This window comes from Gobius niger, assembly GCF_951799975.1.
Source record: "Gobius niger genome assembly, chromosome: 13".
In the NCBI taxonomy this organism is placed as follows: Eukaryota; Metazoa; Chordata; class Actinopteri; order Gobiiformes; family Gobiidae; genus Gobius; species Gobius niger.
In genome coordinates this window covers 11,237,470-11,265,238 of record NC_136864.1, presented here as the reverse complement: position 1 = coordinate 11,265,238, position 27,769 = coordinate 11,237,470, and the positions used below count along the sequence as shown (strand labels likewise).

Here is a 27,769-nt window from a genome sequence, read left to right as displayed (position 1 = left end):
GTTAACATTTAATTTTGTTTTAAATGTAACTTTAAAAATCGCGATAAAGTGGAAGAAAATGGATGGAGCTTTAAAAGTAACTTTTTACAAATGATCGTCATTAAATTATACCCAATAGCAACATAATCGTATCTTAGCAACAAGCTCAAGGCCTTTTCCTTTACAATCCACCACTGGACTTTTTTTAAATATAAGAAAAAAGTAGCTACATATTTCCCCTGAAAAAAAGAAAATGATATTATTTACAACTTTCATACAATAAAATAAACCACGTCAGTAGTAAATCTTTTTCCATCGAGTCAAAAGCAGCGACAGCTAAAACAAAAAAGCCTTTTCAAGATAAAAGTTACAGTAAAAACTAAAAATATCTCATCTGAGTCACATGGTCTTTTTTTACATCTGTGCTCGATCTATATTAAAAACAAAGTTCTTCTGTAGAAATATGTGCGTTGCTCCAAAAGGACGTGGCATTTAAGAAAATATACGAGGAAAAATCCGTCCGTCTGAAGTCCTAAGTATATTTTTTCTCGCCATATTTAGTCCTTTACTCGGCTTCATTCACGATTTGTTCATCTGGTTAAAAATGTGTTAAAACTAACTCCGTGAGGCCGATCAGAGGAAGATCTCCTTGGGGTGCAGCGGGTCCAGGATGTCCTTAGGGAAAGGCGGAGGAACAGGGGGAGGGAGGGGCGGAGCGGTGCCGTTGTCCCGTCTGCGTGAGCTCATAGACGGGGACGGTTTCACGTTCTGGGAGGGTCCCGGGGGAGTGAACAAATCTGTGGGGGCAAAGATTATTTACAAACAAGAAGAACATTCAGCCGAGTCTCACACTTTACACTTAATGCCTATGATAATCTCTTAACCGAGCACATTATCTGCAGTTTGGCTTTACCCAAATCTAAAAGTTTCTCCTCAAAATAGCGACAAAAAAGAGAAGAAAACAAAGATGAAAACGCAATTTTAAAAAAAGACACAAAAGAGCAATAAAAAAGTGGCCAAAATGTGACAAAAACACAATAAAAAAGGCCACAGATGTATCAACAAAAGCGCCCCAAAAAAATACCAAGAGCAATAAAAATGCAGCAAAATAGTGACAAAGACTCAACAAAATTATGACAAAAATGGCATCACTTTTTTCACTTTCTCTTCATCAAATTTTTGCCATTATTTTGTTGAGTTTTTGGCCCTTTTTTTCTGCGCTTTTGTTGATTTTTTTGTGTGGCTTAGTTGGTCACTTTTTTATTGCGTTTTCATCCTTGTTTTCTTCTCGGTATTACCATTTCTTGTTCCCTCGTAATCTAAAGTGTTCCCCTTGTTTGTGACACGGTAAAAAGCTCTAAAAACTCTTTTTGCCAATACGCCCCTTTTAAGAAAACTATACGTTTGTTAAGTGTGATGTCACGACTTCCACTTCCGGGTCCTGGCAGACCGGCAAATATGCAAGAAAAAACATTAAAAACTCTAAAAAACAACCATCAATATTTCTGAAATTCAACAGAGTTACTGGATCTACTTATTTCTCAGACTCATTAGCCAAAAATGCCACACTTCCGGGGTTAGCATTTATCTCTGCTAACCCGGATTTACCGATTTTGGTAAATATTACCTTAGGTAGGTACAGCATATTTGGCTAATGGGCCTGATAAATAAGTATGTTCAGTATCTCTCCGTTGAGTTTCAGAAATATTGATTGTGGTATTAAAGAGTTTTAGTAGTAGTTTCTCGCACATCTTGTTAACCACTTAACAAATGTATACAAAAAGAAATGACTTTGACTGCAACAGTTTGTCTCCAGCGCCGACTTCCAATAAACTGTGGCAAAAAAAAAAAAAAAAAAAAAAGAGGGTCAATGAGACTGTAACTATGACTAAAGATGTTTTTGTCATTTTGTCCAAAAAATAAACAAAATAAAAGAAGGGACTAGAACATGTGAACTTCATTGACAGTTTGAAAGAGCCTTGTACCATTTAAATATACAAGTAGATAAAATCTGAAGATAATTATTTTACGAGAATCTAAGACGAGTTGAAAACACGTCGTCAAAGTTAAAGGATCTGTATCATGCTATTTTAGCCATTCCAAAGTTAAGTTTAGGCATTTATATGAATGATTGTACCTCTACCGCTATTGAGCACTCATTTTTGTGATAAATATAAGTGTTTTCTGGAGGTATTTTTCAAACCCGGAAGACACAACGCTTCGATTCAGTTAACTCCGCCCCCTCTCTCCGCACATACTTTACCGTAATATAAATAAACAGCAATAAGTGAAGATACTTCACAATGCAGTTATACGGAGTTGACATCTGCAACACAGCTTCATAAATGGCTAACGCACACAAGCTAATATGCTAACACACAAGCTAACCCGCGTTTGGATTGACTCACCGCTCTGGTCCATCGCTGTTTACATTATGGGACTCGCGTTGGTTATAAAAGTTATTAGCAATTAAGAGTTTTCCTCAGCCTTGTACCTGTTTTGTAAATCCTCTGGGGGCTGGACGTCCTCTGCGCTCTCAGACTTCCTCCTTCTTTCCCGCTGGCTCGGATCGGCACCACTTCCCTCACGTCTATGTTCGCTGTGGCAGAGTCAGTCACTTGAATAAAAGGTGGTTTTACAAACGTGTGCGATGACACCGTCCCCCACACTGACCTGCACTGTTGGTTCTCTTATGGGACGGTTTAGCCTTGACCTTCTTCTTGCCGAGTCCCTCCAGTTTGGTGGGGATCTGCTGCTGCAGGGTGGCCCCGGGCTTGAGGGCGGGGCTGGCGTCGTTGGTGGTGCTGCGCAGGTGGATGGGCACGTAGGGCTTGACGGGTTTGGGGCTGATGCTCTCTCGCCGCGGGGGGACCTTCGGGGGGACGTCTTTTGGGTCTATTGATAATGTCTGGGGCGTGACGTACGGCGTGGCGGTGCTGTTCCTCACGCTGACGCCGCTGACCGTGCTTCTGAAGGACGGGAAACTCGACAGGCTCTGGACAGAAAGAAACAAAGGTTAGGGAACATTTGGTGATGTGGGAGTTAAATCTGTTCATCCCCCAAAAAAACATCTTGTAAAGACAACCTGAGTCCCGACACTGGATTCACTCAGTGGGGGTGATTTATTGAGGTAAACCTTGAGGTAATAAGATTTATGATGAGGAATTCGATATTCAAAGAAATATTGGATACAACAGGCAACCTTTGAGTAAAACCTTGTGTACAAAATTAGCCAAAACCACTATTGAGTGTATTTTTGTCCATAATCTTTCTTTTTAAAAATGAAAAAACAAAATAGAGCAACGTCATTACTTTCCAGTAGATTTCATGCCAGCTGGAAATCACTTAATGCGTTTTCTTATTGACGTCTCAAGCCTTAAAGCAGCACTAAGTAACTTTTTTACCATAATAAATCCTTTTCGTAGTCCCTCTCGGGGTAATACAAGTGTTAATGGGATGATTGGAGGGTCTTTCATCTCCCCCAGAAAACCACAATTGCAACTTTCCCTGCCCCAACGCAGCAGCCCCAATACACACTAATGGAAAGCATCTCCGTCTCAGCTTTTGGCTCACATTTCTGAGGTTTATGACATGGTACAGGTTAGTCCTGACTGTATTCCGTCTACAGCTTTCAGTTTGTTGATGAACATTTTGTAAAACACTGGTAATACTACTTGGTTTATCACGATCAGAAGAAGCTAACAGGCTATCGGGCAAAGCTAACTGTGGGCTAGTAGTACCACTTTAGAAGTATTTACAGCCAGGTTTGAGCCAAAAAAAAAGCACAGTATTTACTCTCACGGACAATTAATTTGTAAAAAAAAAAAAAAAAGAAAAAATACCAGCTGCAGTGGCGCCTGTGGCCTCTAGGGGCAAAAGTTACCTAGTTCTGCTTTAATTTTGGCACAGTCTGTTATTCTTATGTTGACGTGTTTTCGTAACTTTTTGGTCGTGTGTTTTTGCCCCGTGAAACACCCGTTACCCCGGCCGATCTTACTTGCGGGTCGTCCACGTTGAGCGCTGGGTGGACGATGCTCATGCGCGTCTTCATCTTCTCCAGTTTCCTCTTCTCCTGGTCGTGCCTCTCCCGCTCTTTCTCCAGAGCTTTCAGAGACTCGCGGAGCCGCTCCAGGTCGTGCTGGTAACTGTCGCGCTGCGCCTCCAGCTCCGCCTTCTCCTCCGTCAGCCTCTCCTCGCGCTGTCGGCACTGCTCCTCCTGCTGCCTCACCTCGGCCTCCTGCACCTCCATCTGCACCCGCTGCCTGTCCCGCTCCTTCTCCCAGCGCTGCTGCTCGTCCCGGTGCTGCGCCTGCATCTTCTGGAGGTTGGCCAGCTCCTGCTTCTGACGCTCCATGTTGCGCTGGTTCTCCTGCTCCAACAAAGCGTTGCCTTGTCGGGCGGAGCGTTTGCTCTTGGACTGACAGGCCTGAAGCAGCTCCACTTGGCTGCTGAGCTTGGCAAAAACAACCTGTCACGAAATAAATGTATAGAAGTTTACATAGAAACAGTAAGAGGTTGGTATTGAAGCCAAAGATGAAGTTGTGTGTACAAAAGTGCCATGTGATTTATTTTAAAAACTTCATCAAACAACAGTAACCGTGTATAAAACTAGAACTGCACAATGTCAGGAAAAGTACATTGCAAAACAAAAACATAGACTAGGGCAAGCTCAATGCTTATTCTAATGCACCTCATTTTACTTAGGGGCATACTGGGAAATAAAGGGACAAAACAAGTGTAGTGTAGTGCTAACAGTGAGTGATCGCAGGGTGCCGGGCTGGGCTGTGGTGCTGGTGTCCTGATATTGCTGTCTTCGGCATGACTGACTGGCCATGGACGAGCGGGACACACTGAATTACAACCAATTTATGAATCAACTAATTCATGAAACCCATTTATCTCCTATTCAGTGGATTCACAAATATTATTTACATTATTTTTTGTTTATTATACGGCTCTTCACAACGTAAGTAGAAGCTCCGTTGATTTGAATGGGATTTCCCAACTTTCTGCCGGTCATTATTTTCTGATAAAGGACCTCTGAAAAAAATAATGACCGCTGCCAATGGCAACGGAGTTCGTGCTTTCATATCACTCCGCGCGTACGTAGTAGCGACACTATCTGTCCCCGTCACTGCGAGAGAAGTTGGGGGAATCGCTCGTGAAGTTAGCGTGAGTCTGACTTTCAACTTACCCAGAGATTAGCCACCATTCCTCCAACTACGCCTTCAGCTAAGTAGCTAGGCTAGCTACTAGCCTTGCTGCTTCTAGCCTAGCAAAACGTTGCAGAGCAACGCGCAAACTTTTGGGAACTATTTGTCGCGGAAGTCATTAAATAAACCTTTCGACCTTCATAAAAGTGTACGAAGTTTATGTTGTGTTTATGTTGTGTGTGTTCAGTTGGCAAATGGCCGTATAATAAGCGGGATAATGTATAGAACGCTGGTCATTATCGGGAAAATAAGCACCGACAGGGCGAACCGTTGTTATTTCGCCCTGAAGGTGCTTATTTTACCGATTACTTACTTAATATACTGTTCTATTGTTCCATGCCGTACCTCATGTGTGTTGTACTGCGTTACCTTTAAACCTCTTAACCCCCGCCTTAAAGGGACTTTAGTATACAGTTAAAAAAATGTTAAAACTAAGTATTTTCCTCCCCCTTCATGTTCCAGCGATGTCCCAATGTGTAGAATGAGCTCAGACCTGTTCTCCACAACTGCCTCTAAAATCCTGCACATATAGAAGGTGCAGTTACACGTGTGACCTGAGGTGGCAGTAGCGAGGCCTGATCCGTATGTTTGACACCCCTGATCTAGTCCCTTTAAACTCTCCAGTTCAGCTTAACCCAAAGCTGAACTGTAGGCCAGTCAGTGTAACACCTCATTGGAAGGCGTGACCTACAAAAAGACCTACAAAACTCATCTAAATGGATCTTTTCCCTTGCATTGTTGCTACATTGTCGTCCCTTTTATACTTTTTTTCTTAAACTTTTTTTATATTGTGTTTTTTTTTTAATCACTTTTCTGTTGCTCTTTTTGGCTTTAATGTTGCATTGTTGTCATACATTTCTGTTGCTATTTTGACACTTTTTTCAAGAAGCTTTTACATTTGGGTAAAGCCAAACAGGCGAAAATGTACTTGGTCAGAGGTTAATGTCTTATGTCTCCTTTGCACCTTTGTAAATATGCACTACTTCTTGCAATAAAAACAAATAATACAAAACTAGTGCAAAAAGAAGACTGCAATGGAACTGAATTGTCATGATCTTGAAGTTACCACGTTAGCATGTCTTATATTAGAAATACTGTGTCAGATGAAGGACCTTGTGATACATACTGCATGCATCAGCTAAAATTGCATGTATAAATTTGGAAAATCCATTCACAAGTCTGTTAGTTCTTACTTGTAAAGTGTTCAGTCTTTGAGCCAGCAGGACCATTCTTTCACACACCTTTAAAGAAACAGACAGTAATGCATCAATAGTGCAGTGTTTTCCTTCAACATTTCATTATTATCCTTTAAGAGATCAAGGTTTGAGCCGACTTACCAAAAGTGTGTCGTCTTCAGGTAATTGCTTTGGGACTAAAGTGCAGTTTGGCGTCACTGTGTCGTCTACATCAGCCTGAAGACAAGCAGGACGTCAGCAACAATAATGTAGAATAAAAACAACAAGGCTCCGACACTCACCGACTGCTCGAGGCCCTCGGAGTAAACGCCGTCCTCAAACTGAAGATCTGACCTGGGATCAGTGTCTGGGCCCTCCCCGACATCTCCATCTGCACAGAACCAACATATGTTATGAAATTAGGAGTGAATACTGAAGGACAGAGCTCATTTCATTCCCCAAAAGGTATCAGTAGCTCACTCATATTAGCCGTCAGGTCACCGTCGTCGTCTGTTTTCCCACTTTGCATCTTCTGGACTTTCATCATGAGAACCATCTGCAGATTCTCCACTGAAACACAACAAGACCTGATGTTATGGCATAAACAGAAATCAGAGCCAGAGCAATATATAGGCTGTAGGATTGATAAAGCGCTGATAAGTTTTAAAGACTTTCAGACTTTCTGCGTTTGTTTAAATGTTTTGCTATTTTTGATCCTGTGAGTTTGCGCCCTTTCATCCAATTTAATTCAATTGTCATAAAACAGGTTAATCTCTTAAAACCCGCCTGAACCAAGCACATTTTCTCCAGTTTGGCTTAACCCAAATCTAAAAGCTTCTTGGAAAAAGCAAAAATAGTGATGAAAATGCAACAAAAATGCATCAGGAAAGCGCAACAAAGAACAAACAAAGGAGTGACAAAAATGTGCCAAAACCAAGACAAAAAAGCAACGGAAAAAACAACAACAAAAACACTTCCAAATAACTTGAACTAGCCCCTTTAATTAGCACCCCCCCCCGAAAAGCAACAATAATACAACAAAAAAGTGACAAAAGAGTGTTAAAAATGCAATGGCTCTTGTCTCTCACCCTCACTGATGGCCTCCTGGAGCAGTGTCTCCCCCTGCTGGAGGTCGGAGGCGTCCCCCTTCAGCAGCAGCCCTCTGTGCGGACACTCCTGTCCCGTCACAGCCTCGTACAGGGACACCGAGACCTGCTGCTTCGCCTCCACGCTCTGCCGCAGCTGGTCGTCGTAGTCCTTCAGACTCTCTGTCAAACGAGTAAGAGCGAGAGGCAGGATCAGGCCCAGAACTCCCCTGAACGTCCCTTACTTCATCAAATGGTTCATGTCTTACTTTGATATTGCTGTAATTGAGCCATTTCTTCACCGTACAGCTCCTCCTCATCTATAAAACTAGGGAAAAAAAGCTTATTTAAATTAGTTCATTCATACGATCGGCATCACATCGGCTGTAAACTCTCTGTAACTTGAGACCGATGTATCAGACCTGTTGACGGCCTCTCTGATGAGGTTGATCCAGATGCTGCGCTCGTCCTTGGACGCCGTGTGGATCTCGTACATGTTGGAGGTGCAGGAGCAGATCAGATACATGGCTCTGTCCTCGAGAGCCACTTCCCTCACGATCAGACCCCGGAGCGAGATCACCGGGGGAGTCTTGTCCTGCAAAAAGAAGCACATTATGAGAGACACATTCATCCAATTTCTACATCATACTTTGGACAAAACTAACTTATTTTTACCAGATCAAAGATAAAAACTATGGGAACTGGGAACCACTTTATTGAACATATTGATGAGATATTTTCATAAAAAAGAAAAAAAAAAAAAGAACTGTTGCTCGTGTTGTTTTTTATTTTTGTTTAACCTCTTAACCTCCGCCTGAGCCAAGCACATTTTCTCTAGTTTGGCTTTACCCAAATCCCCAAAATCCCCCAAAACTGGGAAGAAAATGCACAAAAAAAGTGACAAAAAAAACGATGACAGAGTGACAAAAATGTGCCACGAAAATGCAACAAAAAAGCCACAAATGAGCAACAAAAAAGTGGCAAAAAAATGATGAAAATGCAACAAAAAGGCCACAAATGAGCAACAAAAAAGTGGCAAAAAAATGATGAAAAAGTGATGAAAAAGCAACAAAAAAGCCACAAATAAGCAACAAAAAAGTGCCAAAAAAAAAGGCGAGCCACAGCGTGAAGAAAGAGTTTTGTAGGTCTTATCTCTCAAATGAAGCTTGACACTATAGGCTGTAACCTTTTAGACTTGGATAAAGCTGAACTAGAGAAAATGCACTTGGTTAAGGCGGGGGTTAAGAGGTTAATTACAGAGCTGACTTTGTAATAAAACCTGTGTTGGATTAAAGTAGCTGTGTGAAAGATTAAGCACATCGTAGGATTAACAAAGTTGCACTCACCACTGCAGCAAAAACAAACTTCTGATCTTTCTCCTGTAAAAGGATGAGCACATCTGACAGCAGCACGGCATGGATCTCTGTCAAAGAAAAGTAAAGAGCTGTAACTGATGAAAAGCAGCCGTAACATAAACAGCAAACATGGCCTTACTGTACCTTTCTGTCTTCCGGGCGTCCTCCACAGCACGCCCCCCTCGTGGAGCAGGGTCCTGTTGCCCTGCGTGAGGTCCTCTCGCCTGAAGACCCGCTCCTCCGACAGCCGGCCCTGGGACTTGGGCTCCAGTCTCCAGCAGATCTCCCGGAGTCTCTGCGAGCGCTCGTAGTGCCGCACCTGCTCGTTCACCTGCTCGATCGTGTCTTTGATCAGAGCCAGGCCGTGCACCAGAGACTTGTACTCGTCTGTGTCTGCTGCAAAACAAGACAAAAGAGCAAAAGGTAAGGCTTGAAAAATGGCTCAAACCTTCAACAACAACGAGAATTTTAATTAGATGAGTGTATTTACATAACTCATGATTTATTTATATCTCAGCTAAAAGGTTTGTGGCTATCAAGACTAAATTAAGAACAGGGCTTATACTAGACTTTATGATTATTTTAAGCTCTTTTGTACTTCTCGTTTCGACGCACATCAGTGATTTGGTACATACTAAGCCACAATTACAACGTATTCTTTCCAAGTCTTATTTAAATGTAAAACCAAGGAAGTACTGACACGTGAAAAACTACTTCCCAGGAAAAAGAGAACAGCTGCTTCCAGACTAGACTGATGACTTTGCATCTCCATAAATACAAGGTTTGGTTTCCCCCATATGAATGAGAAAGCAGTGTCTGAACTCCCAAAAAGTATTTATTACTTACACCAGATTTCGGGCATTGGCCCTTCCTCAGACATGAAGGACTAGGACACACACAGTTCTTATAGAGTGTGTTTGATTTGTTTTCTAACGCTTGGTTTCCCCCATAGACATAATATTAATAGACTCCGTCCTCCTTCCCGTTTGCTATAATAAGTATGTTTGAGGGGGAAATCATGGCGGATTTACCGACTCTTCCTACCCAGCTGTGACGGAGCATGTTCCAAAAAAGGGCATAAGGGCGGGATCTCTGATGCTCACGGCCTGTCAATCAAAGTCTGGCCCTCATTAGTATACGAGATTTCTAAAATGTTCCCTACGAAAACCAGCCTGGTTTCTTTATTTGTAACTAACTCAGTGTTATCACAGGAAGAATATCTGTTTAGTTTTGGATTATTAGAAACCGGGTGTTTTTAATGTGTCTTTAAAGTGCAATGCTTTCTAATGGGAGACTAGCGGCTATATGGAGGTGCAACACCCAGCGTCATAGTCATGAATCTCTGTTACAAGCGGCCATTGGTTTCTCCTCTGCTTGCCATTTAAAAAGGACTCATCTTCAAAAAATTAAATAATGGTTTAGGTATTGTGCAATAAAAAAATCTATCCCGGCTTGAAAGTTAAATACTCCTTTTTCTAACAAAGATGTGGCTTTGATTTCGCTGCCACTCATCTGAAAAGGCTACAGTTTCTTCACCTTCAGTGTTTTTGATGAGCCGCTCCACCAGAACAGGATACTTGGTGATCCTCTGAGTCACCAACAGAAAATACTCTGGGACGCCCATCCTCCTCACCACAGGAAGCTGACCTATTCTCTGCGGGGAAAACAAAGGACTTATAAGACAGTAACTACGCATTAACAATCGCTTTCCTGAAAGTTGAATTACCCTGATGAGGTTCTGGAACTTTTTGCTGTTTTGAAGTTGTTCCTTGTATAACTTCGTGGCCTCGCCCTGATGGCTGCAGAAGACGCTGTAGCACTCCTTCATCCCCTCTCCCACGGAGCCCGAGAACTGACAAAGACAGGAAATATATTTAATACATATACAAAAAACCCTAATTATACACTTGATTCTCACAAGGTTAAATTATCCAGCTCAGACTCTTGTCCTTTTCAGCGTTTTCCACCTACATTCGGCATTCAAAGCGCTTTACATCAAGGACCCACTCACCTATTCTCTCTCTCATTCATACACTAATGTACATAAACACTGGATAAAGATATTATTGAGATATTTTACAAACACGACATGTTCTATTCAAATTAAACAAATCGCAAGTTTTTCAGCAAGAGCAGAGGTCATCAAAAAACACAAAGTCAGGATCAAAAATGTACCTAAATTAGTAAATTTTTAACTAAAACTGAACTTTTACACATTTTTAAGTTCTGTTCATTGTTATATGTTTTGCGATATATTGTGGCTTCTTGCGATATGGATATTGCATAACAACATATTACGATACAATATATTTTTGCTAAACATTGCGCAGCCTTAACCTCTTAACTCCCACCTGAACGGACCCCATTTTCTCCAGTTTGGCTTTACCCTAATCAAAAAGCTTCTTGGGGAAAAAAGCACCAAAAGAGCCACAAAAAATGAGAAGAAAACAAGGATGTAAACGAGACAAAAATGTGACAAAAACTCAACCAGAGTGACAAAAATTCAACAAAAATGTGACAAAAATTCAACAAAAATGTCACAAAAATTCAACAAAAATGTCACAAAAACTCAACACAAAAAGTGACAAAAATTCAACAAAAAGTGACAAAAACTCAACACAAAAAGTGACAAAAATTCAACAAAAAGTGACAAAAATTCAACAAAAATGTGACAAAGATTCAACACAAAAAGTGACAAAAATTCAACAAAAAGTGACAAAAACTCAACACAAAAAGTGACAAAAATTCAACAAAAAGTGACAAAAATTCAACAAAAATGTGACAAAGATTCAACACAAAAAGTGACAAAAATTCAACAAAAATTCAACAAAAATGTGACAAAAATTCAACAAAAAGTGACAAAAATTCAACAAAAATGTGACAAAAATTCAACAAAAATGTGACAAAAATTCAACAAAAATGTGACAAAAACTCAACACAAAAAGTGACAAAAATTCAACAAAAAGTGACAAAAATTCAACAAAAATGTGACAAAAACTCAACACAAAAATGACAAAAATTCAACAAAAAGTGACAAAAATTCAACAAAAATGTGACAAAAATTCAACAAAAATGAAAAATAAAATAAAATAACAAACATACAAAAGGTGACACAACACAGCAACAACGCGAGGAAAAAGATCCGTTTTGTGGGTCATAGCTTTCAAATGAGGTGTCACACAGCCAAAAGAGGACAGAATGCATTTGGTTTAGGCGGGTGGTAAGAGGTTAATATATATTTCTCTCACTGCCAAATTAAAAGGGAATTTTACTTCATTTTACTCATTAACTTTCAATATTTAGACACAACAACAACATAATATGAATGGCTCTTCGTTTTTGGCTAGGGTACCGTTAAAGACCAGTACAGTACTAGACATCAAAGTGCTCCTAAGGTGTAATTACGTCTCACAATATAGTTACCCTTTAAATCAGCTTAGAAACTCGACATCTTTCATTTTGTGCGACTATACTTGGATTGTGTAACTACTCACGTAACCGAATTTAAATAGGAGAAACGTGGAAGAGCTTGGTCGCTTCTAACTTCACCACCATTTGGCCCCATAGAGGAGGAGAGGCTAAACGCTACAACATCTTTGGTCTTTTTTCATGACTGAGGGCACACGTAAAGACCAGACAGGTACAAATCAACTCGTCTAAGCTCAGGTAAGAACATATCTCAGTATGGAAAAACGGCGGCCTGTTCCTTTAAATAAACATTGTTCTATTCACAATTCTCGATGACAAATAATTTAGTAAGTCCCGACAGAGTGACAGGCAGTTGGCCGCACACCTACAGCAGTCACTCATTGTGTGGCATTGTGCGTTTCGAAACATACCGGACATTCCTCTGGCACCTGAACGCCTCGTGTGGGCAAAGATACAACAAAGGATAACCGTAAACGATAAAAAAAAAAACCTCCGCTAGGCACAACAATTAATGTACAAAGTGGCGATTCGTAAACCTCCCAAACCACAATAACAGCGCCACATGACTGACTGCTCTTGCCAAACAAACTGCCTGACAGACCGGTCCCGTTCACAGCATGAATGAACCAGGAACTGCAGTTAAAAACGGATCAGGCCAGGACTACAGTATATCTGGCAACATACAGCATAAGACAAGTAAGATAAACATCACCAGATAGAGTTAACACAATCATATTCAAGATTTTTCCTTGGCTTGACATTTTTGTGATGCTTTTTTAGGTACAGTAGCAACACTTCCTGCAGTTGCCCTTAGCCGCACCTGTGTGATGAGTATGTCTCCCAGCTGAGTGATCTGGTAGTTGTTTGGCGAGTCCTGCTCCTGGCTCTGCTCCTGTCTGCGCTTGAGTCCGTCCAGGAGGTGCTGGTGGTGAGAGAGCAGCGCGTCCACCGCCGGGAACAGTCTCTCCAGCCTCATGTCGTCCAGCAGCGCCGACTGCTTCAGCTCGTACTTATACACGTATAGAAGGACCTTGAGCGTGCGGACGTGGTGCATCTCTGTCTGCATCAACTCTGGAGAGGGGCAAGACGAGGGACTCATTAGTAAGTAGTAGAAGATTCAAACATTACTCAAACATGCAGGACGTGGCTCAAAACACACTTCAAGGCATATTAACAGGGTAGAAAGTGAGTATTGTGCGGATGTATTTGCGTGGTCGTACCGTAGATGACGTCCTGCCTCTTCACGGCGTCTTTGCCGAGCTCCTTCACGTAGCTCTGGTCGACAGCGACGCTCCACGTCTCCGCCTCCAGGTTCTGGGCATCGCTCGCCAGCTCCAGATGCAGCTGAGTGTAGTGAGAGTCTGAGGAGGAGAGAGGAACACGAGCAATGATTACGATAATCGATAACAGGCAGTTTGATGGTTAAAGGTGGGTGTAGCCAGTGTTCATTTAGTCAACAAAAGTTAACGAATATTTTACTCTAAAATCGACTAAAGCTCTTTTAACCATCACGATGATTCATTGTAAACATCGTCACCTGTTTAACATCGCCTAACCCTGTTGTTTTAGTATAACTCACACAGACCTTCATCATTGATCGTCTCGGCCAAAGAGTCCTCAGACGGGACCTTCAGGCGTCCGTCAAGCTCGTCCATCTGTGTCTCACCAGATCTGGAACAAAAATAAAAACAAAGCTACAAAAGACCTACGAGACCAACACATTTCAGTGTCAAAGTCAGTATTAAAGGAACAATTACGATTTCACACCAATAAAGCCCTGAGCACATTAAATGATGCTAGATTTGGGTTTCGAACTCGTTTGGACTGGGGGCCAAAAATGCGAACCCAGTGTTGGTCGGGGGCCGCAACAGACAAAGCCTTTTATATTAAGTCAATTATGATTTGGCAACTTTTTATTGTATGCTATAATAAAACTAATCTATTATAGAAACGCAATCTCAATGGCCGCCGCCTGGGCGCCGCCATGTTTATTTCCCATACCGACTTTGAAGCTAAGCAGGGAAGTGCCTGGTTAGGACTGGGATGGGAGACCGTTTGGGAACACCAGGAAGCCTGGCGACAGTACTGAGTGTGTGCGTGGTTGGTTTTGCTGCTATCCGAGGACAACCCGCTGTCACAAAAACGCTAGTGCACGAGATCTGACTGCCGTGCGTGTGCGCGCCTCCAAACAGGGCGATGTGTGTGTGCGTGCGTGTGTGTTCGTGCATGTGTGTATGTATGTGTGCGCGCGCATCCAAACAGGGGTATGTGTGCATGTGTGTGCGTGTGCGTGTGCGCCCAAAACCTGCTCAAACACGAGCCTCTAATCACACGCGCTGCTCCGACTGATTTATCCTCCGTGTGCGTAAAAGCGAAAATGAAACTACTACTTAACGAGCGCATGGCCTGCACTGCGTAGTTTTTTTTCTTTTCTTTTTTTACTTTGCTGCTGGACCATTTGTTTTCTATTTTGCTTTCACGTATTGTGAGCCCAGAGGTACATTTTATTCTAAAGCAGCTTTGAACGCATTGCCAATTTTATTGTAAGGTTATAAATACTGTCTAATAACGATCATTAGGCTATTTCAGTTCAAAACCTACTCATTTTTTTTTTTTTTTGTACACTACCGTGATGGACCAAACCACAGGTCCTGCACCGTGAACCAAACCGTTAAAGCTGAACCCCTAATATTTATCCATAATTATTCCACTGTCTCTTGAATCCTGTTCCCCGAGTTTAGCGAAAATATTGTCGTAGTTTATAAGAAAGGAGCACGGGTGCATCAAACACTCCAATTGCAGTTTGTTTGAAATTGTTTTTTGCCTTCATTCTTTTACACATTTGTAGTGGCCATAGTTTTTGGAATGGGTTGGGAACCACTGGTCTACAGCTGAACTGTGTGACGGGTTGGACATTTCTTTGTAATCACTCACAATCTAAGAATATCAAATGTGGAGACTAGCGAGGCCCGGCCGAAGGCCGGGTCTCAGCTAGTATAATATAAAAAAATATATATAATATAAAAAAATAGACTGTACATTACCTATCTGCACATTTTTAAGCTTCTAGAGGTTTCCAATCAGCCAAATATTTGCTGAGCTTCTAAACGTGAAATTACAGACTTACACAATTACAATTTTTGTAACTATTCCCATTTTGGTTCAGGGCATCAGTGATCTTTCAGGGGTCAGGTCCAGTTTCTGTCTGTGAGCCTATTAAAGAAATGCAAAATGTACAACAAATGTCATTTTAATTTAGTGCAGAAAAGCCCAACCAGGGACTGGAGCTGATAATGAGCAACAACAAAAAGCATGAGCTTTCATACTTGTTTTGTATTAACTAGTGTTAATTTTCAATGACCCTGTCATATAATAAATACATCAATGAGTGCGTCGACTTGGACACTCTCCAAATGCCATTTTCCAGACTCAGGTGTGTCTGAGATCAGCTCAGAGTCACCTCATGTAAATAATGTGGAGTCTTTGACCTCAGGCCTTTTTGTGACCGACAGTTAGAGAACTGATGGGGCTTATATTTTTTACTGTCAATGTTGCTGTCATTATTTGCAGTATTTTAATACATTTATATATTCTTTATTTTTAATTTAACTATGGATCATGTGTTCGCACATGTGTCCTTAATAAAGATTAAATTCATGGACATGATAATGTAGCTCTGAGAGAGAGATGGAGAGAAAAGGCTCCTCACTTTACTACATATTATTTTATTTTTAGGGCCGCTGCACAGAAAACGTATCTGATTGTGACGTTTGACAGATACTGAAATATTTGCAGCTACAATAAGTTACAATGAAGTAGGTTTTAAAATCAAGATTCAATTAATTTTTCATATTTTGCAGTTACTTACGGAGCCAAATTTCTCACAGTAAAACTACATAATTAATCGAAATACCCACTGCAGAACACTAGTCATGAGATAAAAGGTCACAGACCTGGGCCGCTGCGGTGAAGCCTCTGGTCTGTGTTTGTTTGGAGTCACCGTCATCACTGACTAAAGCTCAGCCATCTCAGACCGAGCTGCTCTCGCTCCTCCAGCAGCGAGACGACGAGGCTGCAGGAACATCAGCAGAAGAGACTGTGCTTAATGAACAAAGATTCTCTCGGTCCGTTTCAGGTCAGTCGTTCACTTTTTATACTGAGAGAGCTACAGAAAAAAGAGCTCCCTAAGTGCCACAAGATTAATAACACTCCAACACCTCCAGACGCTCACACATCACCCCAGTCCTCCGCTCTCTCCACTGGCTCCCGGTGGCGTTTAGGGTGGACTTTAAGGTCCTGATGTTTGTTTTCAAGGCCATCAATGGTCTGGCCCCGGCCTACCTTGCCGAATTGGTAACGGTCTACGAACCAGCCAGAACTCTGCGCTCCTCTGAACACACCTCCCTGGTCACTCCCAAGTTTAAATACAAAAAGTTTGGAGGCCGGTCATTTGCAGTGCAAGGCCCAAAGCTGTGGAACGCACTTCCGGTCCAGCTTCGAAACATCACAGAGCTGAGTGTTTTTAAATCACAGTTGAAGACACATTTTTTCAGGAAAGCCTTCGGATAGCCACCGTCTCGACTGCTGTTTTTATGTGTTTTTGTATTTATTGTTGTCTACGATGATTCTTGTTTTTATCCTGGAAAGCGCTCTGGGCACCTTCTGGTTGTTGTTGGGCGCTATACAAATAAAATTTGATTGATTGATTGATTGATAATATTGATGCACAATCCAGAGTGTTTTAGCTCTATTCATTCAATAATAATCATGAGTTTAGTTTAGAAGCCTGTCCACCATGTACAGTATAAGCAAAGTGTCTTAACTTCTTTTGCATGATTATAATATGAGACCTGTGCTGCTCCTTTCTCCAGGGCAAAATACACAGAGTACACTTAGCTACATTGAAAACATGTATATTTGCCTTACAAGAAGTTATCATAAGTAAACAATCTGTAAAACAGCCACTTAGCACCTGCTTCTTGCTCGTCTTTAACTTTTAACTCATGAGTTGTATATTTTTGTGTGCTATTTGGTTTTACTGTTTTATAAAGAGTGTTGTGTCATTGTTTTTGTCTGACAGAGGAATACACAGTATCTGTTTTAGTTTGCCTATTGTTACTGCAGCATATCAGAAACTGTAATATGTTACAGAGATCAGGTGATCTTTTTGCGACAGTAAAAAGCCGACAACAACTCTTCATCATACCTTTGACTTGACAGCAGCAGTCCTAGTTCAGCGATGTAGTTGAAGTGAAGTCTTCAAAAAGACTGTCGACCTGCAGAAAAGAAAGCCTTTTAAGTACCATCCTTCAAGGTAAGACGTCCAAACAATGAGCTGTTTCAAAGCTCCTCCCGCCTGAAGAAAACAGACTGGTTTATCTGACAGCTCCATTTCACTCGTCATTCATCCCCTGAAGCCACTGAACATTAGTGATGAAAGACTAATCGCAATCCACTCAAAATGGGAATCATTTAAGAAAAGCTCTTTGCAGAAAGGGGCTTGATTTTTCAGTGGTGACAATTATCCAATCAGAAAGCAGAATGAGCCCCACTGACACTCTGACTAAAACCAGTTTAGAAGTAAACAAACAGTGACTCCTTCCTCCATCCCAGCACGTGTCCCAAACCAAGTCCTACTTCATGTCGGTGCAGCCTCCAGAAGTTACAGCTCAGTGATGGAACTCTGGAGGTTCTTAGCTTTCAAATGGGGAACGGCTTGTCCACATATAGTGCAACTTGTTATTTGCACTTAAGGCAATTTTGTAAATCACGAAGATGCATCTTCAGATGCATTGTTATTTTAGTTTCCCTAACCATTATTTTAGCAGGGTGGGCCGCCCCGCCATCAGCACCTCCCACCCTGTCAGGACGATTCCCTTTTGTTATGAAGCTCTAATGGGCGAGCAAAGCCCTTCTTTTTTGGTCCTCATGGCGGGAGCTGACATTGCTGTAATACCGCCCCCTGGTGGCCGGGGCGACTCCAAAAGACACTTGGTAAACAGTATTTCTATGTAGCTTTGGGCTTCATTTAAACTGCTTACACGTTTATTTGTTCAAGCTTTTAATTAGCTACTTTTGGGCTGCTATGATTTCTGTGTTGTTTTGACCCATTTTTATATTGTATGTAATTTCTGCTTTTAACTGTGTTGTGAAGCACTTTGTGGCCTTTGTCTGTGAAAGGTGCTATATAAATAAAGATTACTTACTTACTTACTCCAAAGAGTTTTTTTTATCTAAAAGTTGCTATCACTGGGTGACAATGCTGGGCAATGTATCATATTTGTAAGTAACCACGCTGGTTTCTGTATATTACCAATAAAAAGTGGAAGCCCATGTCTATGATTGACAGGCCCTGAGCTCTGTGGAGGCTCGTAGCCGGTCCGCCCGGAGCTTCTCGTCTTTTTGCACATTTTTAAGAAACAGACTTTGTAGGCGGAGACTGAGGAGATTAGGCAGCCATGTTAATTTCACAGACCACTCAGGATCATTACTATGAATGGGGATGAATGAATGGATAACCGGTTATCTCTTCTATCTTACATCCATGTGCAGCGCTAATCACAAATTGTTAAAACGAGTGTCTTCAGCAAATACGTTAATCTATTCCGGTTTGTGTTTTTTAAACGATATCTGCTCAATCCAGTTCGTGTTTTGCACTCAGTGACCGTGCGGCCATGCGGTCGTGTTTATTTGGGGCTGAGCCAAAAATCATTGGAGAAACAGAGGCCGAGACAGGAGCTGCAGGGAGAGTCGGTTTAACTAGAGCGATTACATGACAATAAAATGTGCATTAAGTCCCTTTGACACTTTGTAAATAAGGAAATCCAACTAATCCAACTAAATGTAACAGTTGAGTTGTTAGCATTATCTGTTTCACATCAGTTACTGAAGTGAGCTCTGATTTAGCAAAAAGTCCAATGAGCCTTAAATGCTGATTTTGGCTCCTCTTATTTTATGCAGAGCACAGACCTATTACACATGTACAGTGGAGCTCTCTGTTAATAATAAAGATGAATATGAGAAAATCACCCGTGGGAAAATTAAATAATGATCTGATAATAGTATTACTCAAACTCATACTACTACAACATCAAAATGCTTTACAGTTGTTCATGTATGTATCATATAGAAATCCAAACAATAAATTGTTGCAAATAACATTTTGAAAAACATTTAATTTTCCCCGGCTGCGTGCACGGACCGCGCACGTGCACATGTGGCCAAACCAGTAAACCTAAACACTGTCTTACAAACACTTTTAAAGCACTTTGACAAGTTAAAAATGTGCTCAGTGAACTGAAACATTTTTATAAACACATTTTTATAAACTTGTTGAGCCCTAGACCACATCCCATTCCTGACTAAATTAAACAGACCATAAATGCTAACCAGTGACTTCAACGGTGAAGCTGAAATGATGATTTGGTAACATAAAACATACATAAAATATTCACCTTGTAATTGTGAGCTGCAGCGTCAGTGTCGGCACCGTCAACTTTTCCACTGTACTATCCCCATGGCCCTAAATAAACAGAAGCAGAGATAGGAAATGTAATGTCTGTAGAAACACAGACGGAAAGGCAGCTGACAGTGAGTGCTCTTCAGTCAGAGGAGAGGTTAGTTTTATTCCATTCACATACAACTTTGTAGAAGAGGCATAATTTCAGATGGAGGGGAGGGGCTCACCTGCCAACCCGTCCATACGCTTTCCCCATTCTTTTAAACCATTTCATGTGGGGCGCCCCAGTAATTACAGAGATATAAACCATACACTGGGTCAAAACATGTGCATTTTGAATGTTTAAAGTCAAAATCAACCATAGAATTCTGTTTTGTTATGTCACCACAATAGAGGTCGACCAATGGGTTTTTCTAATCCCCATTTTTGAGGATTTTTATTGGCCGATGTCGAGACGCATGGCCGACATTTTTGGCTGATATCTCCAAATGCCTCGTCTTCAATCCCGTGTATGAAGCTTCTAAACTGTAACCTGTGTCATTGTTGAACTCTGACAGTAGGGGGCGCTTTATTGGGGGCAAAGGGATGATTTATTCAGGACATTCATGTTTAGTAGGTTCCTCAGAGGGGCCTCTATTGAAAGACAGAAGTCAGCCAATTCCAAAACAAAAAACAGTCAAGTTCTGAAACTCTGACTGAGCTCTTTTCAATGCAAGAAACACATTTACTCCATCACATTTGGTTCTGGAGATATTATATTCTAGTATCGGTCCAATACTAGAATGCAACCTATACAATGCATTTTTCTGACACGGTGTTTCAGAACAGACGACTCTATGTTCTAACCCTCCTCATGATGATGATAAAGAGTGAAGTTTAGAAGTACTATACAAATCAATAAGCCACTGTTCCCATGATGCAGCAGCACAACAGAAAGCACCAAGTATCTGAGTCTCAGTCGAGTCCAAAGTTCACGACACTTGAGTTGAAAACAGAGTAGCGGACACACCTAAAGCTGTGTTTGAAGACCGTTCAGGAGCTCAGCTGTACACTTAAAGACAGCGATGACTCCAGCAGCATTCAACACTGTGATTCATGTGCAACAACAAAGCCCCCTGACATTTAAACCTTTGGGCTTTACAATTACCTCCACAAGAAAACCCTCAGGTCTCCAGAAGAGCCTGCATGCAGGAGGAGCGCTGTCACAAAGTACAATCTGCTACAGGCTTGTGAATACTTACTACAAACATTTCATAATATTTTATTCTACATAACACAGAGAGCTGTTGGAATAAGTAAACCTTCCGAGGCCTGAACAATCATTACTGTATCGCCTATTTTCCCTATTTTTTGTAATGTTTGAACATCTTAAACAAGCAGCAACCTCCCTCTCTCTTGGTGCAGCTGCATTATTTGTGGTTTCTGTGCTCCGCATTGTTTTACTGGATGCTTTTGTACGTCTTTGCCGTGTTTTTGTGGGGTTTGATGGATTTGTTTTACTGCAGAGAGTTCATAATGGTCTTGAACCTTTTTAAATGTAAACAAACATCTAGCTTACGAGCGAAAGACATTTGAGACCTACACATTTCTTCTTCTGTAACACTGAAGAGGCACCAAGAGCCCCCCACAACGGAGCACAGAGGAGGCGACACAAGAGGCAAAACAGGAAACAAAAACGGGACAAACGAGGAGGTGTCCAGGCAGCAAAATATTTTTCCTAGGATAGTTGGTAAACGGTGGAGATTCATCATCCAATCAGAGACGTACTAGGATTAGGCACCAGCCCACTATCCATAAGGTTAGTGGCTTGGGCAGGGTCAGGGTTAAAGGAATAGGCCACCGTTTTTACATACTGAGATATGTTCTTACCTTAGCTTTGACGAGTTCTATAGGACCTGTCTGGTCTTCACCCGTGCCTTCAATCACGTTAACACAGCGCCTCCAAAACAGGATAGAAGCTACCAAATATGGTTACGTGAAGTGTTACACTACAAAGTATAATACACAAAATTAAACAATGTGGATTTTCTAAGCGGATAAAAGGGGGAACTATATTGTAAGGCGTAATAATACCAGGAGTAGTTCGAAATCCGCACAGTAATCTTCACTTTGCTGTGCGGATGCCAAACTACTCCTGGTATTACTACGCCTTACAATATAGTTCCCCCTTTTATCCGCTTAGACGTAACCATATTTAAATATGGAAAATGTGGAAGAGCTTGGTAGCTTCTATCTTGACCAGTTTTGGAGCTTTAGTGGAGAGGGGGAGAGGCTAAATGCTAACGCCGTCTGCGCTGTGTTTACGTTACTGAAGGCACGGGGGAAGATCAGACAGGTCCTAAAGAACTCGTCAAAGCTAAGGTAAGAACATATCTCAGTATGTAAAAACGGTGGCCTATTCCTTTAAGCTGATTGGTTGACACATGTATGACGTTTCACTCTCATGACTTGTGACTGGTTGACGAACCAACTACCCAAGGAAAAATATTTTTTCATCTAGGCAAGACTCGCAGCCACACATGCCTTCTATTGTTCTGGCTAATGGACGTTCACTGGAGAATAAAACAGATTGACTGCTAAGCTCTTCCCAGAAGATGGTGAAAGACAGCTGTAGAGCAGAGGGGGCTGCACTGGAGGAAGAGGAAGGAGGAGGTGGAGCTGACCAGTGCAGGACACCACGCTCTGAAACAGGGACAAACCCAGGAGGCGGTGCACCGTTTCAGAGAAGCACTGAAGGCAACGGTTTCCTCAACCTCCAAAAACATGCTGGTCAACACAATTTCGTTGAACGGTTGCACAATGACAATTAAAGCACTGACTTACTTACTGGAGTAAATTGCGTTTCATTGCGTGTTATTGATGATATGTTATTACAAAGTTAAATTATAACAAGTAAAAACCGAGATTCCACTTTCTTTATGTGGCTTCAGTGGCATCAAGTGGTCCACAATAATGTCGCAATGTTTTCCTGCCTCAACATATCGAACTTCAAATTTTGTTATTGTGACTTCAGTCCATAAGAGTTCTGTTGTTAAGGATGCTCTCCAAAATCAGGACTATTCTGGACTTTATCCATGGCTACTACTACTACAGCTGCTCTACCTGCTCCTGTACAAATATGTGCGACGCATTCTCCCATGAGCCTCCAGTGTCACGTTACTTCCTGGACTCGCTGTGGGGCGGTTCAAGTCACGGTTCGTCCCTCTGCTGCAGACACACCTCGTGATTCAGAGGAAAACTCAAGAAATACAGGTCATTCCCCGTGAGGCAGAACCGGAGCAGCCAGTCTGCCCAGTCCCACAGAGGACCCAGAGACCAAAACAACACTCAGAACTAAATACACAACACAATGCTTCAGGTCAATGGTTTTGTCACTTTGCGCATCGAGCACCACTTAAAATTACCAAGACCTACACTGGATACACAGAAGGACTAACCAGGTCCAAATTATAATGAAAACGAATTGAAATAGCCTCAACAGAATATCAATCAAGTGCTTAGCCTATATAGTTACATTTTCTCCATTTCAGCCAGGTCACTCTTGCAAAAGAGATTATTAATCTCAATGAGTTTTTTACCGGGTTAAATAAAGGTTAAATAAAATAAATAAAATTGATGCTCATTTTTGCCTAAGAAAAGCTGAAGCGATTTGGAAACACATTGTCCAACATTTTAAAAATGCGTCTTTGTAACAACAGCATGTGCTTTCTCCAGCATTGACACAAAGTCTTTCTGTAGTTGAACTAAATACAAACTGTCTGTCGTTGCCTGTTAGTGTAATGCATGATCAGGTTTATGAGTTTGTGCAATACAATGTGGTTTCGTCATGATTAGTGACAGAAGCAAATTGTTTAAGTGGTAGTTTGGAGAAGGCTACATCATAAATGGTTTTAGTGCAGCCTTCAGGTTAGAGGTCTGTAAACTTCATCAACATTGAAAAACAATAAAATTGTAGTCATTGATCTGTTATCTAATTCCCTGCTAAGAATATGGTTTGGGATAACACAGTCATTACATGTACCTGGAGAGTAAATACTCTCTCAGCTGGGACTTTGACAACTGATGGAGTCATATCATAATTTGAGAAATTGAGTCTTGACGACAGATGTGGGAGTAAAATGAGTCATTTTTTCTAACTTCACCTCTACAGGCGCCTCCTGCTTAAACTTTCATTTGTAACAAAGCCAGTATCACCTGTCAAACCGAATAACTGAGAGTGAACATAATTCACCTTAAAGCGAACGGTCTAGTTAAAGGGTCTGAGAATATGTCAGAGATAAGTAACCGATTCACTACACTAGATAGTCGCATGCTCAGCAGTTGACAGGAACAGTCGTCAGAGCGAGTGTACAGGGCTGCACGAAAAAAGCTATTTGAATGGTCGCAATTAACAAATCAAAGACAGCAGTCGTACAGGATTCTCTGCAAATATATATAACACAATATCTGTTCTCCATGGGGTCTTATTATGGTGAAAACCTGCTCATCCTGTATTTTACACCTCTACAAACACGTCCTGAAATGCATGCGCTTCTTGTATTTGTTTAGCAGTTCACATTTCAAGCTTCTCTCTGATGTAAATGCTCCTGGGCATGTTCAAAATGTGTACAGAGAAGTAAATCTCATCGAAACTGCAATACTGTTATAAACCATCCACTTTTGTCACGATCCGACACATATGACGATACCCAGGGGGCTGATCCGATACGTATGCGATACAGTAAGTAATTATAAGAAATGATATGTTTACCTTAAAGGAACAGGCCACCGTTTTTTCCAGACCAGACAGGTACGTATCAATTAGTCTAAGCTCAGGTAAGAACATATCTCAGTGTGGAAAAACGGTGGCCTGTTCCTTTAAAATGTGTAAAAAGTAGTTTGTACAAAGTTTATAAACCATTTGACTTTTACTTAAGTGTTTAGATTGAAAAGTGCATTAACACAAGATGTAACAAAGTGCTGTAACTGTTACTGGAAAAAGAAAGAGTGTATGATAAAAAATGCCTCCAAACACAAGTATTGAAAGTATTGTGATACATGATAAAGTATCGATACTATTGCGATAAGTATTGTGATCCATATTTTGTCCTAGCCCTACTATCTACCCCTTCAAGGGTCTATAATAAGTACTTCAGGTTTGTTTTTCTTATCTATTCACACCAAGTTCTGAACTAACTATGGATTTGTATTTATATTTTTTAGATTAAATTCTCTTACCACACATTTAAATGGATAACTAGTAGGGCTGGGACAAAATATCAGATTGATTTAGATCGCAATACTTTGTGCTGCAATACCAAGTATCAATACATTACCAAGTATCGCAATACTTTCAATACTTGTGTTTGGAGGCATTTTTAACCTGCACTCCTTTGTTTTTGAGTAACAGCACTTTGCTACATTTTATGTTAATGCACTTTTCGATCTTAAAACTTGAATAAATGTCAAATGGCATTGGCTTTATAAAGTTTACATGACAGTTTTACAAATATTACAAAATCATAATTACTTATTATATCACGATACGTAATGGATCGGCCCCTGAGTATCGCAATAGAGTTCGGGAATGTGACATCATATCGCTAAGCATTATGGGATTAGCAGCAATTACAAACTAATGGAGACTTAAAAAAAGCTAAAACACTTGGACACCACAGTGAGTTAGATCAATTTACCAGCAGTAACTCAGCGGCTAACGGAGTGGTGCCACGGCTTTTTTCCCACTTTTTCTACTGTTTTTAGCTAATACAAGTCAACGGAAATGTATGCTAACAGCTGCAAAGATGGCCAATCTCCATGGTAACTGTGGAATGTCCCGAACTCAACCTGAAAACTGAAAAAAAAATTAGTTCTTCTGGTAGTGTCTCCCCTTAAGAGAATTATTGGACTAAATCATGACTAAAACGAAACTACATTTTCATCTAGAGACAAAAACGAAATAATAAAAAAATATATATATATATGTATCGGATCGTGACAAAAGTGTATCGTCCCAGCACGAATAACTAGTATTATTTACCAGTCAATTGTATGTTCAGACTTGTAAACAAAATCACATCAACACTGGGTAACTGGTCTCAGGGTGCCTTCCTAGAACAAGGAATATTAGTAAGTCATATGGAAATGATTTGGTAGTCCATGTCAGGCAGCATCTCCAAACTTGGGCTGAGCCTGCTACTATCTACAGTAGGGATTAAGAAAAAGTTCCCTTGATTTATCATCATCATAAAACTAAAACAAAAAAAAACATTTCAATTCAACTTGTAAATCCGTGCACACTAGAGCCAAGATAAAAAAAAAAACATCTTTGCTCATTTACTTGAGGAGAGTAAGGAGTTAAATGTGTGGGGGAAAAGTAGGGCAGACACTATTTGTTGTCCCTAAACGTAAATTAAGGATTGTGTGTGTGCGTGTTATCTCTAACGAAAGGAGAATGCGAGGAATGCCAGAAGCTTCGTGGTAACTACTGACCTAAAAACTAATCAGATCAAGGAGAAAATAAAATAAACAGATTTAACCAACAGAGCTCAGAAATACATTCATTTTTAGAGGTTAAAAAAAAAAAAAAAAAAACGACATGGGAGAAGCAACAGGTGTATGCTAAGTGTCAGGCTGGCTAATGTTTTCCAACGGTAAACGTTAGCATTAGCCAACGTGCGGAACAGTGACACGCTCATTTACGCAAAGTTTGGGTAACGTTTGTAAAGTTATGCAAACAAATGAGTTAACTTTGGTGAAACGCGTTAAATGTTGATGTTGTCCATCGGCTACTTGTCATCATTGGCTGTTTATGTCCGTTGATTGTTAAAATAACAACGAAAACAATGAGAGTAACAACTTTAAAAAAAAAAAGATCCTTACCAAACTAGAGACAGAAGCGTAGAGTCCACCACCAAAATGATGAGAAAAGTGCGAATTTCCAACAAATCCCAGATATTCTACTGCGAGGATGTGTCTTGACGGATACAGGGAGGATGCCTTGGGAGAAACAAGTGCACGGAGGTGAAAAATTGGAGCTGAATTGGGCGGAAAGGGGGAGTTTACAGAAACCTCCTCCTCCGGTGTTATGCCGAATACAGCCTTCCTACCGAGACATACCGTGTACGCACACAGCTGATCATATCATGAGTATATAAACACAAAAATTGTATGAATGGTTAAAACATAGTTCTAAATAAACGAAACGAATAAACTTGTAACTTGTCTGTGTACGGTAACCGCAGTTCCTTCAGTGCGCGCCGCGCTCACACACCACGGTACGTTTCTGCGGCAGTTTTCGTCATAACACTGGACTCTGGGGACCGAGGAGGGAGTAGCGCATTCCGCAGGTTCATTCAGAGAAGATAAAGGAACAGACACGCAATACTGACATCTACAGCTGTTCACATGGCCATGGCGGGGGGGAAATATGGGGCCATATCATAGATGTAGTAACGCTTATTAAAAAACTGTATTTTTCATTTTAATACCCCAACTTACTGACAGAGGCGGGTAATGCTCAGTTGCATTTACTCAAGTACATGTACTTTAGTAACTTTTTGTAGAAATTGTACTTCATAGAGTAGTTTTATTATATGGTACTTTTTACTTCTACTTGAGTACAATTATAATAAAGTATCTGTACTCTTACTTGAGTAAAAATAATTGTGTGAAACACAATTTCACACAATTTGTTTTTTTTTACTTTTGCTTGAGTAAATATTTGGGTCATTACTTTTTACTTGTACTTGAGTAAAATTATTTCAAAGTAACGTTACTCTTATTTGAGTAAATATTTTGGCTACTCAACCAACCTCTGTTTACTGATAAAACTATTAATGTACTGCCCATTATTTATTTATTTATTTTTCATTTATTACAATACTATGGATAATATAATGAAATGTATTTTTATTCACTGCATAATAATTGGCAGATATTTTGAATAAATTACTTGACCTCTGCTAAGGGCTGTCCGTTCCCTGTATGACTGCAGCAGGAGCTTGGTTCGCATTGCCGGCAGTAAGTCAGACCTTACATGACAGACTTACATGAAGCATTAGCTGCTTTATTTAGTAGCTAATGGGGATCTAAA

The 27,769-nt window shown here is 40.8% G+C and overlaps 1 protein-coding gene across 1 annotated transcript; it reads right to left on the bottom strand.

Moving 5' to 3' along the window:
• Nucleotides 1-280: 280 nt before the first annotated feature.
• On the bottom strand, nt 281-26,575 carry arhgef18a (rho/rac guanine nucleotide exchange factor (GEF) 18a). The gene is made up of 22 exons (XM_079570226.1): nt 26,557-26,575; nt 19,691-19,758; nt 17,443-17,512; nt 16,190-16,308; nt 13,822-13,907; nt 13,457-13,597; nt 13,057-13,307; nt 10,534-10,659; nt 10,344-10,461; nt 8,952-9,203; nt 8,799-8,875; nt 7,875-8,047; nt 7,722-7,780; nt 7,456-7,635; nt 6,848-6,937; nt 6,670-6,758; nt 6,530-6,604; nt 6,386-6,433; nt 3,977-4,447; nt 2,653-2,974; nt 2,474-2,578; nt 281-776 (listed from the first exon to the last, which is right to left on the bottom strand). The coding sequence occupies exons 4-22, from the start codon at nt 16,240-16,242 to the stop codon at nt 613-615; spliced, it is 2,880 nt and encodes a 959-aa protein (XP_079426352.1). The 5' UTR covers nt 16,243-16,308; nt 17,443-17,512; nt 19,691-19,758; nt 26,557-26,575; the 3' UTR covers nt 281-612.
• Nucleotides 26,576-27,769: the final 1,194 nt, after the last annotated feature.